The sequence below is a fragment of the Lynx rufus genome, unplaced genomic scaffold (assembly GCF_022079265.1).
Source record: "Lynx rufus isolate CCGP_SWC_20201006 ecotype Redwood Valley unplaced genomic scaffold, mLynRuf1.p SCAF_24, whole genome shotgun sequence".
Lineage (NCBI taxonomy): Eukaryota > Metazoa > Chordata > Mammalia > Carnivora > Felidae > Lynx > Lynx rufus.
In genome coordinates, this window is record NW_025814839.1 from 15,467,715 (window position 1) to 15,481,041 (window position 13,327).

A 13,327-nucleotide genomic window follows, 5' to 3' on the forward strand; every position below is an offset into this window, starting at 1 on the left:
GCCTCCAAAAGTGTGAGAAAATAAGTATCTTTTGATTTGCTCACCCAGTGGGTGGTATTATGTTATGGCAGCGCCAGCAGGCAGGCACAATCCTCAAGGACTCTGTCCCCAGGGCAACCGGCTCCAGCATCCAGGAATTTCTGCTCAGTATGCATCAAACAGAAAATGTGCTCCTACAGGGACAGGGTTTGGTGTCTGAATTGAGAGGACAAGGACACACACTCAAGAGAAAGTTCACTGGTTTGGGTTTCAGACCTCCGTTTTAGGGAAGCAGCTGTGTTGGCAGAAGGTGGGGGCTGCACAAGGAAAGCACATCAGTGTGGGGACAGCAGGTTTTTGTCTCACTTCCCCACGGGCCTGGAGCACTGTGTCAGTACGTTGAATAACGTCAGCAGACAGGCAGTAATAATCAGCCTCGTCTTCGGCCTGGAGCCCAGTGATGGTCAGGGTGCCTGTGCTGCCAGACTTGGAGCCGGAGAATCGATCAGAGACCCCTGAGGGTCGATTGCTATTACGATAGATGAGGAGTTTGGGAGCTGTTCCTGAGAGTTGTTGGTACCAGTTCACATAATTGCTACCGATGTTGGAGCTGCTTCCAGTGCAGGAGATGGTGACCCTCTGGCCCAAGGAGCCTGACATCGAGGGTGGCTGAGTCAGTACAGACTGGGCCCAGGACCCTGGAATATGAAGAGATACAGACAGGGTAAAGCCGGGGTCTGGACACAAGAGGGTGGAAGCAGGGCCCACGTGTCCTCCCAGAGCCCCTTCCCCTGTCCCCACATCCAATCACCTGTGCAGTGAGCGAGGAGGGTGAGAAGGACCGGAGACCAAGCCATGGTGGAGACCATCACCGATCCTGTCTTCTGTGCCCCACAGCTGAGCAGACCTCCCTTAATCTGTCCCTTTTCATCCACTGAGAGAGGGTGGGTCTGTCCATGCAAATGATACCCCAGCTCTCTGACCCCTCACTGGACCTGAGTCAGGTGCCTCCGCCCGTGGATCTCAGGGGGTGGGCAGAGGAATGGCTGTGTGGGGCCAGGCTGTGCAGAAGTCACAGTTATGAGTCTCAGCAGAGGGCGCAGGCAGTGCAGGTGACAGGTCTCAGGTCTCATCACCCCTGAACCCTCAGAAATGGGCCCTGTGAGCCCCCTTGTGTCCAGACTCAGAAACATCATTGTGCAAAATGGTAACCAGAACCCATAAAAGGAGCTCCTGTCCCCCATTGCTTTGTCCACTGCCCCTTTCCTAGGGCCAGGCCAGGTATCCTTCTGGGTAGCCTCCCATATCCTCAAACCAGACTTTCTGCTCTTCTCAGACTCCTCCAGAAAAGCCAGACCATGTTTCCCTGTATGTTTCATGGGTCAGGACTGAGGTGGTATTTCTACAAAATGCCACTTAGATCAGAATCATGTCTGGAGCTGTGACGAGTACCAAAGGACACGTGGCCCCTTCTGCATAGGATTCTGTGTTCTTTCCTATTATGTGCTTCCTCCCTGCTTTCCAGATCTCTCCTGCTCTGAGGTTCCCACAGCCTGAACAGAAGCTCTCCTTCTGTCCTCAGTGCTGTGGGAAGGAACAACTGTGTGTATTCCTAGGGGCACTGTCCACTAAAAATCTTTGCCATCTGTCACTATGTCTGCTTATTTGAGACAACAGTTCTCCACACACTGTGGTTAGTGATTCCCTCCCAGGATCTGTCCCCCCAGCACACAGACACAAGTCTGCAGGGGTCCTGTGTGTGGCACTGAACCCAGAGCCCAAGGGCAAACCTGCAGGAAGTTCCAAGAGGGAAGGAGTGACCGCAGCAGGTGCTCTGACAGGGTTCCAGTGACACGGTTTATGTGTTAGTCACCACTTAGCCAAGTGTGCACTTTAGAAATGGACAGAAAACATAAACAGACACTTCTCCAATGAAGACATCCAGATGGCCGACAGGCACATGGACGATGCTTGAAATCACTCCTCACCAGGGAAATACAAAGCAAAACCACACTGAGATACCACCTCATGCCAGTCAGAGTGGCTAAAGTGAACCAACCAGGAGACAATAGATGCTGGAGAGGATGTGGAGAAACAGGAACCCTCCTGCACTGAGGGTTGCAAACTGGTGCAGCCGCTCTGGAAAACAGTGTGGAGGTACCTCAAAAAATTAAAAATAGATCTACCCTATGACCCAGCAATAGCACTGCTAAGAATTTACCCAAGGGATACAGGAATGTTGATGCTTAGGGGCACTTGTACCCCAATGTTTATAGCAGCACTTTCAACAATAGCCAAATATGGAAAGAGCCTAAATGTCCACCAACTGCTGAATGGATAAAGAAGATGTGGTTTATATATACAATGGAATACTACTTGGCAATGAGAAAGAATGAAATCTGGCCATTTGCAGCAATGTGGATGGAACTGGAGGGTATTATGTAAAGTGAAATAAATCAGTCAGAGAAAGACAGATATCATATGTTTTCACTCTTATGTGGATCCTGAGAATGTAACAGAAGACCATGGGGGAGGGGAAGGAAAAAAAGAAGTCCGAGAGGGAGAGAGCCAAACCATAAGAGACTCTTCAAAACTGAGAATAAACTGAGGGTTGACGGGAGGCTGGGAGGAAGGAGAGGATAGGTGATGGGTATTGAGTAGGGCACCTGTTGGAATGAGTACTGGGTGTTGATGGACACCAATCTGACAATAATTTTCATATTAAAAAATAATAATAATAAAAAAATAAATGGGTGTGTGCTTCTGTATACAAAATTTCTCTCAGTAACACAGATTGAAACATTCTTGAAATTGACTGAAATGTTCTTATGAAAATGCAGATACAATCACTAGATTGTATTTATCTATTACAAATCACAGATCTGTATTTATTGCAGAGAAAAATAGATAGAAATTGTGGGAACAATGGAGAAGGGAATCCCTTTGTTGGAGGTTGAATAGGAGTCGATAAAGTGTTTCGAAAATCATGTTTTCTTTGTCATGAGTATAGCATGGTGGAACTTTTCTGCAAGTAGGAGAGCCCGACATGATGCTCAGTGAAATCCCATGAGGGGCCTATTTCTATGAATTCCAGAACCATCTCTGTAATGCAATTACCAAACACTGAGAGAGCTTCCAGGAAAGAGCGATTTGGGGTCAGACTTGTCTCTGGGGTGAACACAGCTCTACCTCTGTTCTTTGTGTCCAGCATATTCAGGATAGAAAAAAAGCTCATTCAGACATCCATGAGTAGAGGAGTGAACTTCTATCATCTGAGGCCAACGGGGCTGAAAACTTTCTGTCAGAGGTTCCATATGTGAGCGGTGGAGAGATGGCAATAAGGGGAACTGTGTCCGTGAGGTCACTGTCACTGAGGCCCTTGATTGGGACAGAAGAATTTTCAGCAGAAGTCCAGATTGCTGCAGGTGTCACTGGGAAGACTGAAGCAGTGACAGCCCCATTCTGAGAGCACGCACTGATTTTGTCGCATGTCCTCATGTACCTTGAGCTCCGTGGGAGCATCAGTGAAGCTGCTGTCCCAGAATCAATCAACTGATCAGCCTTGGGGGCTGACTCGATCCCAGAGATTGTTGGGGACTGAGCTGCCATGGGGACAAAGAGTCTCCTTTGGATTCCCGAGCATCAGCCTTGTCCCAGGAGAGCAGGTGTTCAGAGCGTCTGCTGGTTGCATTTGTGACGGGACCCCAGTCACACTGGATGTTGCTTGTGTCTCCTGATGATGGGGATTCTGCCTCCTGGGATTCTGATCCTGGGAGTACTGGTTGAGTACATGTTGACCATGATTTCTGGAGACAAAGGGAAGCTGGGAAACTGAAGACTCTAGGACACTATACACTCAAAGGAGAGGTGTGTGTGTGTGTGTGTGTGTGTGTGTCCATCTGCGTGTGTGTCTGTGTTTGTGTAAGACAGAGAAAGAGAGGGAGAGAGACAGAGAAACAGAGAGAGAAAGAGAGAATATGCTCCATGTATCCTCAGGAAGTCTTTCCCTCAGAGGCCAACTATGTAGACAAGTGCACCCCTGTCCCTCTAATGTCCTCTCTCCGCTCCCTGAGTATGGTTCTCCACACAAATCCATCGCTGGGGCTGGCTCTTTAAAGAGCCTCCTGTGTTCTGGAGCTTGGAGCTAAAGAAGGCTACTGTCTTGAAGGTCACTTCCCTTGCACAAGGATGGAATTTACACAAGGAAGAGGAATTTGGTGCAGATTACTTCTGATAGGAATTCCATTGAATCATAAATTTGGATCTTGGGGATGGGTCTTCAGTCCATTTTCACCCCAACAGATACATATCCCACATCTGTGGGTTCAGGTCTCAGGAAGCACAAGACAAGGGTGACAACACAGTCCCTTCCTCCTGCTCTTCACAGCACAGCCACCCTCCACTATGCCCCCAAGGTCCCTGGATGCCTCCTGGGTGGTAACCATGAAAGAGTGCCTTTTTTATTTTGGAAAAAGGCTAATGCATGAGACTTCAATGATTGGAACAAAAGTGTGTGGCTGCGTTAGTCTCCTGATGGCCTCGGAAACAAATATTCTCAAAAACAAGAAAAGTTGTCATGTCTGGAACTATGTAGCCAATCCTTCCTTTGTTGGCTAGGTCAACAGTTACCTTTTGTGGAACCTCAGTAAGTTTCAAGGGGGAAAAGTCATTGTACTAATGGCTTTTGTGGGCAAATACTCAAAGGCTGAATGAACCTTCATTGTCACAAACACAATAATATTGTTGTCATATTACAGAGATTTACTGAGACCGGTGAGCATGGAAACTACAAACAGAGAAGAGAGCAAGAATCAGATGATGAGGGGATTTCCTGCCAGTCCAATATCTGTGACTTCTCCTCCCTAGAGGTGAACCCTAGAGAGTGGAAATTACTGTAAGATTTTACTTCTCTCTGAAATCCTAACATAGAGATGGGGTTCAGACCTGAAGAGCCATGGGGAGAGACTAAAGGCCTGAGGAAGGCAGGAGCAGAAGGGAGAAGAGGAACCTGTGTTGGGAGGGGGAGGGGGTGAGGTGAGTCTGAAGAAGTTGTGACTCACTTCTTGTCAGATGGTGAAAGAGAAAATTGTGTCTATGACCAAGGGGCTTATTAACATATCGAGTATGGATGTGTCATCAGTAACACAAGAGTCACAGTTTACAGCCTGAGATTTGTGGATGAACATGACTCTCTAGTTCACCTTGTCCAGTTGAGACAATACTACTGTGTGATCTTAGAAACTATATAGGAGTCTCTGTGCCCTGAATCCTGACACAGAGTTTCTGAAATTCTTGTCATTTCCTAAGTGACAAGAGCACTAGAAGCATCTTAGTTCTAATGACGTGACTCTGGGTGGGCTCCTGGATGGGGCTGGTCCCCAGAAAGACCAAGCCTTGATCAGAGCCTGCGAATATTCACCCCCTCATACTTGAGACAGGGAGGGAAGACTGACAGTGCAGTTAATGTCCAATCACGTCTACCGATCCCTCAATAAAAATGCCAAAGTTCAGGGTTTGAAGAGCTTCCGGTTTGGCGAACACATCCACTCTCAGAACAGATGCACCTCAACCGCTCGGGGACTGAAGCTCTGGTGCTCGAGACGCTCCCAGACTTGACACTAGGTGTCTCTTCAGTACTTGTTCACCTGTCCGCTTCATATCTTTAATGAGCTGACAAAGGAGTCAGTGTCTCCCTGAGTTCTGTGAGTTGATCTGGCACCTTAATGGACCTGAGGAGGGAGTCTTGGGAACCTTCGACGTGCAGCCACGTTGGACAGAGGATGCCGGCAATCTACTAGTTGTTGTTGGCATCAAAATGGGGAGCAGCCTCTTGGTGCCGAGCCCTTCACCTGTGGATCTGACACTCTCTCTGTGCAGATAAACTAAGCCTTAAATTGAGGTAAATTGTAGGACACTCACCGTGTGTCCCACAGAATTTCTAGATATGGGAAAACAGATACAAAACGTATAATTGATGAATATGAGTGTGTGAAGTGAATATTCTGTGAGTAGTAAAGGAGATATAACTAGAGGGAGAGACAGAGATTTTGGTCGTAAAATAGTTGTTCTTGTTACTTTTCTCCAGACCCAGGGGCATGTGCAGTTGTGCTCCATTCCCTGATTCGCATGGGCTCCTGGGACACGTGTGCTGTCTCAGGCAAGAGCATCATCTGTGTGTCCGTCCTTCCTCCTCAAGGACAGCTCTCAGCACAGAGGTGTCTCCCCCACAGGAGCCTCCACAGAAGCTTCCCAATAACAGAGGCTCAGACGCAAGGCCTGTGGACCCAGGGGTTTTTGACTCACTTTCTCCATATCTGAGTCACTGTGAGAAGCCAAAGCTGCTCCCACTGCCATGAGCTGTAGCACAGGAAGAGTCAGCCTTGTCCTCAGGCTGCGGCCCAGAGATGAGCAGAAGCCCTGCATTGGCCAAGGCTTCTTTGGACCCAGAGAAGCGGCTGGGGATCCCAGGGCCCTGGTGCTTATTTGAGTCTGAGTAGTAGTACAGGAGATAGAGGAGGGCTCACTGGCTTCTGCTGGAACCAATGTATGTAATAGCTGCCAACACTGAAGCCACTGCTCAAGGTGCAGATGTCTGGCAATTGTTCCCGGAGATGCAGACAGGGAGAGCGGCTGGGTCAGCACAGGCTGGGAGATACCCTTTGGGGATGCAGCTGGAAATGGTAACCAAAATTCAGGATTCTGAGCAGAGGAGGAGTGATGTGGGGACCACCCTGTGAGCACAAGGCCTGTCCCTACCTGGGCAGTGAGGGAGGAGCAGGAGGAGGAGCAGCGTCCAGGCCATGGTGACACAACCCCTGGTCCCCACACTGGGCTGGGCGCCCCAGGCCTCCTTTTCTCCTCCACCCTCTGCCACAGGAGGGGCTGTGTATGCAAATGAGGTCCATCCAGTGCCTGCCCAGCCCCTCCCTGAGCCCTGGTGCTGGAGCTCAGCTCACACCACACACTGGGGAGGATGGGGGTGGAACTCCTGCCCGGGGAAGCCCTGGGAGGTAGCACCGGCTGCGACACCACAAAGCCTCCAGGTCTGGTCTCCTTTGAGTGATTGGTCCTCACTGACCAGCTGTGTAGGGACCACAGGGCTGTCCCACAGCGCATCCTGTTAAATCACATGGAAAAATGAAAAATGAATAAAAAGAACTTGTAAGTGGTACATCTTAGTAAGAATACGTTAAATACATAGTTTCTTAGAAGTTACAAAATTGGCTGTCCTAGAAATACATTGACTGAATAGACCAATTCCAATAAAAACATGGAAAAGGTTATTACAGAAGCACTCCACAGAAATACATTAGGTACAGACGTTTTCACAAGGGACATCTAACAAAACTTCAGAATTTAGATGATTCCACTTATTTACTTCATATTTTTCCATAATTTAACACGGTATTGAATATTTCTTACTTCTTTTAAAAATGTTATAAAACTCATAAATACACCTTCAAAATAGCTTTTACAAAAAGGAAAATAGTAGAACAGTACCATGAAATATTGATAGACTTGTTGGGAACAAAATATTAACAAAGAGACCTCAATACCATATTAATAAATTGAAATACTATCATTAAGTGTGATTTATTCCAATGATACAAAGTTGGGTTACATAATAAGAAAGAGTTTTATATTAAACACCATATTATTACATTATGAGATATGACCATATGGCCCCAGTTCGTCTCAAAAGGGCCTTTCACCACATTTAACACCATATCCTAATAACACCCACATAAAAATACAATCAGATACATCTATAATATGGTAAAACACACACTCTCGCACACACTGATGATGTAGTCCTGAGGCCCACATCTTACTTCCTGCCGTAGTAAGGAGACGATTTCCACAAAGATCAAGAACAGGTAAAGGAGATCTTAACTTCTATTATTTTTAAATTATTCCTCAATAGTTAGAAAATGTAATTAAAAAGCCAAAATCAATGGTTAATACTTAGCATTGATGGCAAAAGACAAGTGGTCATTCTTGGATATCCAGATGGACGTCATGGCCTTAGGTAAGCCTGTGTTGCTTTGGCCGTGATGGCAGAGATCTCCTCAGTGAGGACTAGTCGCTGACTGTGACTAGTACTGGTGACACTAAGTAACAGAGACAAGATGGGTGGAACAAGGGCAGCAGAGAGAGGTCTTGTCCCACTTAACTGGGTGAAGAGCCCTGTGCAAGGTGTGGGCCAGTGACCCTGGATCTGAAGTGATTATTTCCTCCCACGCTGGCTGCATTCTACATGATGCCAGTCATCACATTCATGGGGCTTCTGCCCCAGACCCACAATAGTACATATTGCAGAGGTTCTCAGTGCAGAAATTGGGGACATTTGCTGAAGTGACCGGTTCACCAACAGATGGATTGTGAGTCTGATGTCACTGCACCTGCTCCTTGATGAGCTGAGGAAAGGGCAGGGCCTGTGTGATCTCAGGGACTCCTTTTGTAAAATCTGGCAAAGGCTTCCTGTTTAAAGGTTTGAAGGAGAGACTCCAGGACATGGTGGAGACCCCACAGAGCTCTGTCTTCTGAGGTTCCATGCGGGGATTCTATCCACAAGCTCTCTTATCTTCTGGGAAGACTCCCCTGAGAGCCCACTTCCTCCTTGGAAATAGATTCGAGCCGATCGTTGTCTATCAGCCTCAAACGTACCAGATGCCATAGAGAAAAAGGACATGATCCACGTTTGACTCTATGTGGCGAAGCATCCAGATCCAGGAGGTCACAGAGCAATGGGAGCTCACAGGTGGAAGCTGGTCACACATCAGTGAGGATACAGTTTGCCTCCTGCCCCTCCCACCAGTTCAGTGGTTTCCCAGTTGTCTGGCTCAGCCCCTCCCTTCTGCAGGACGCTGCCACACTGCTCCCCTGCTGCCCTCAGCACCATGTCCTCCAGCTGCTGTGGTCCCCTCTACACTCCAAGCAGAATGTTCATTTAGGCAGCAGTCTTACTGACGTCGTGACCCAACAGAGTGGAGTAAGAAAGGGGCTTTCTAGGTCTCTTAATGGAATGATGCCACTTTCACATTTGGAAGTGTATCTCAGTGGAAAACTATGATTTATTTCAAAATATCCATCTCTGCCCAAAATATCCCTGGAATGCACAGTGTGTCTTGTGTTTGCAGGCACTGCATGTGGTAAATGTAAAGACGATGAAGGGGTGTCGTTGGGGCACATATGGAGACAGTGCCCAAGTTCATGTGGAAATTTGGGACAAAGTGCATGGATATTTGGGACAAAGAACTTCCATCAGAGCTGTGGTACATACGGTGGGGACTATATGGTGAGTCAAGTGGTGTCCCTGCAGAGAGCTGGGGGACCCGTGGGTCAGAGGTCAGGGCATGTGCCAAGGCCAGAAAAAGAGAGGAGGCTGGTTGCAGGTGACTCTAGTGAATATCCACTCAGAGCCAAACTGATGGACCAATGAGCACATGAATCCAACATCTCCCAATGGAATTGGAAGGGAAACACGGAAAATAAACATACCTACACGAAAACCTGAAATGGTTTTTACTCATTGTGAATACACTATATAGTGATATGCCACAATTATAGTCACAACAATGTTACCCATGTTTACTTGCTAATTCTACAGGACCAGCCTGTAGACACTTCCATGGGGGTGGAATTTCTGCACTCAAGTGAACCCTTGCTGTCTGTCTATCCAGCTTCCCTGCCCAGGGCTTTCACAAGTGGGAGCACACAGAGGAGGAGTTAATGAACTAACCCAGAGATACAGGTGGTCTGGGTGCTGATGATCCCCAGGTCCTGGCAGGTCAACATCGTCTAGTGAGCACACTGATGCCTGAAACCTGGAGGCCCTGAATGGTGTCCCTGATGGCAGGGGACAAACAGGATTGCCCCAGCCTTTCCCACATGCCCTCAAACACCAAACCATCCCCCCAAAAAACAAATATTCCAGTGAAGAAATGGGCAAAAGACATGAATAGACACTTTTCCAAAGAAGACATCCAGATGGTTAAAGACACATGAAAAAAGGTTCTACATCACCCATCATCAAAGAAATACAAATTCAAACCACAATGAGATACCATCTCACGCCAGTCACAATGGCTAAAATTAACAACTCAGGCAAAAACAGATATTGGCAAGGATGCAGAGGAAAAGGATCTCAGTTGCACTGCTGGTGGGAATGCAAACTAGCACAGTAACTCTCAAAAACCGTATGGCGGTTCCTCAAAAAACTAAAAATGGAACTACCCATGGATGATAGGCATTGAGGAGGGCACTCGTTGGGATGAGCACTGGGTATTGTATGTACAGAAAACAAAAAGTACTACCCTACAACCCAGAAATTGCACTACTAGGTTTGTCCAAGGGATACAAGTGTGTTGTTTCAAAGGGGCACAGGCAGCCCAATGTTTCTAGCAGCACTATCAACAATAGCCAAAGTATGGAAAGAGTCCAAATGTTCATTGACAGATGAATGGATGATATATATGGATATATCTTTATATATACACACACACACACACACAATGGAGTATTCCTTGGCAATCAAAAGAATGAAGTCTTGCCTTTTGCAACCATGTGGATGAAACTAGAGTGTAGTATGCTAAGTGAAATTAGCCAGGGAGAGAAAGAGAAATATTATATGACTTCACTCATATGAGCAATTTAAGATACAAAATAGATGAACATAAGGGAAGGGTAGCAAAATTAATATAAAAACAAAGAGGGAGACAAACCATAAGAGACTCTTACATATAGAGAACAAACTGAGGGTTGCTGGAGGGGTTGTGGGGGGGGGGCGTGGGCTAAATGGGTAAGAGGCATTAAGAAGACACTTGTTGGGATGAGCACTGGGTGTTATACATAGGGGATGAATCCCTGGAATCTACTCCTGAAATTATTATTGGATTATACGGTAACTAATTTAGATGCAAATAGACAGATAAATAAGTAAATAATACACTAGTAAAATACACAAAATACGGTAACAGCCTTCAGAGATCATAGTTTCCGTTGTCTACAACCCCCTCGGCATTCACAGACAGAAAATGTATACTGAGATAACACACAGTCTCCCACACACATAGAACTCAGTCCCACACCCAGAAAATTAGATAATGAGATGAGGGTGGGGAGGATATTTCTACAAGATGGAGAGGCTAACGTGACCTAAACACCATTATTATTCACTATCTTTCTGTAAGTGTTAGGCAATGCAAGTGAATAAGAAAAACCACTGCTTGGATCTCAGCATTGATGGGAATGGACAGGGATTCATTTCAAAAGGCAAAAAAAATTGTGATTTAGTCATATATACTCTGGAGCTGGTGCTGCAGGGAGAGAAGAAGTCATCCCAAAGAGCCAAAAGAACAGTTCTTTCTACTGAAGACTAATAAGAGGATTACATAGGGCTGGAAACTTCTAGAAATAGGTAAATGGCTAAGGATGGAGACCCTGGCTTCCTCAGAAGTCAGGTGGGAGCTGAGAACACTGGACCTACGACCCCCAGTCCATGAACTTAGAGACTTTGTGTCTCAACATGATGGGCGAGATGAGCTTTCTGTGTCCTTTGAGACCCTTTGTCTAGGAAGGGGCTGCTGTGAGTGACGTTGGGGACAGAGTGGAAGGAGGAGCCCTCACTCCCAGGTGGTGCTGTTGCATGCAGTGGGGCCCATGGTGGCAGCAGCAGGAGCATCAGAAGCAAAAGTCACAGGCTGAACCTGAGCAGCTGATGGGGCCTCGCCCTCCCAGCAGATGAGAAAGGGGTTCTGCTTTCAGTTCTCATGGGCCTGGGACTCTGTGTGAGCCCACGATGCTGTCCCAGGCGGGGCAGGGACCAGAAGCCTCCTCCTCAGCCCTCAGCCCTCAGCCCAGGGAAGATCTGGGAGCCAGAGTTGCTAGACATGGAGCCAAAGAGGGAATCAGGATCCACAATGGATCCAACTATCATAATAGATGAGGATTTAGGGGCAATTACTGGGAGATTTTGTTACCAGGACACATAGCGGACACTCCTGATGTGTCCTGACTCAGACAGAGCTGGATTTATGTTCCTGTTTCTGCTGTGACCTGTCATGGACCCTGTCCTCAGGGCAGCCTGCCTTTGGCACCCAGGAATGTGCTCAGTTTGAGAAAATCACACAGTATATTGATCCGAAAGACAGGCTTCAAGGAGGAATTGCAAAGAATGTGGAAAGATTTTGTAGACTTATTGCTTGTGAAGGGTCTCAGACCCCAGCTTGCACGAAAAAACAAAGAAGCACTTGACTTGGCCATAAAGTCAGAGCTTCACAGGAAGTCCCATTGCTGTGGGGACAGCAGGTTTTTGTCTCACTTCCCCACGGGCCTGGAGCACTGTGTCAGCACCTTGCGTAACGTCAACAGACAGGCAGTAATAATCAGCCTCGTCCTCGGCCTGGAGCCCAGTGATGGTCAAGGAGCCTGTGTTGCCAGACTTGGAGCCAGAAAATCTGTCAGAAACACTTGAGGGTCGTCTGTTATTACCATAGATGAGGAGTTTAGGGGCCTTTCCTGGAAGCTGTTGGTACCAGTTCACACCAGCAATACCGATGTTGCTCCTGCTTCCAGTGCAAGAGATCGTGACCTTCTGGCCCAGGCCCCCAGACACTGAGGGCGGCTGAGTCAGCTCAGACTGGGCCCAGGACCCTGGAAGGGGAGAGACAAAGAGAGGGGGATGCTGGGATCTAGACACCAGAGGAGAATCCAAGGCCCACGTGTCCTCCCTGGACCACTTCCTCTCTTCCCTCATCTAGTCACCTGTGCAGTGGATGAGGAGGGTGAGGAGAAGAGGGAACCAGGCCATGGTGGAGGTCATCACCGACCCTGCCTTCTGTGGATCCACAGCTGAGCAGATCTCCTCTAATCCCTTCCTTCCCCTTTTCATCCTCGGAGAGAGGGAGGGCCCATCCATGCAAATCAGACCAGCAGCTCTCTGACACTTCACTGACCCTGGGTCAAGTCCCTCTGCCTGAGGATGTCAGGTGGGTTGGACGGGGAGGTGGTCTCTGGGGCCATGCCAGGAGAGGGGAGGTCACAGTTTGGAGTCCTGAGCAGAGGGCACAGGCATTGTCCAGGTTCAGGTCCCAGGTCTAATCATGGCCGACCCTCAGAAGCAGGTGACGACCACCCCCTGGTGTCCAGGCCCAGACACAGCATATGTGACATGGTGAGCAGATCTCATCAGAGTTCCTGCCCTCCCACTGCTCTGTCCACCATCCCCTTCCTTCGGGACAGGCCAGGTGTCCTCCGTGTGGCCTCCGATCCCCTGAGGACACACTGTGCTCTCCTCTGGCTCCGCATAGTGAGTCTGTCCACAGCGCCCTTGGCTATTATTGATGGG

At 47.9% G+C, this 13,327-nt stretch overlaps 1 gene segment (V, D, J or C); it reads right to left on the reverse strand.

Annotated features, from left to right (window-relative positions):
• Positions 1-249: 249 nt before the first annotated feature.
• Positions 250-12,864, reverse strand: LOC124518480 (immunoglobulin lambda variable 1-40-like). The segment is given in 3 exon segments: positions 250-296; positions 378-677; positions 12,745-12,864. Coding segments are annotated over 3 exon segments (405 nt in total).
• Between the last annotated feature and the right edge of the window lie 463 nt (positions 12,865-13,327).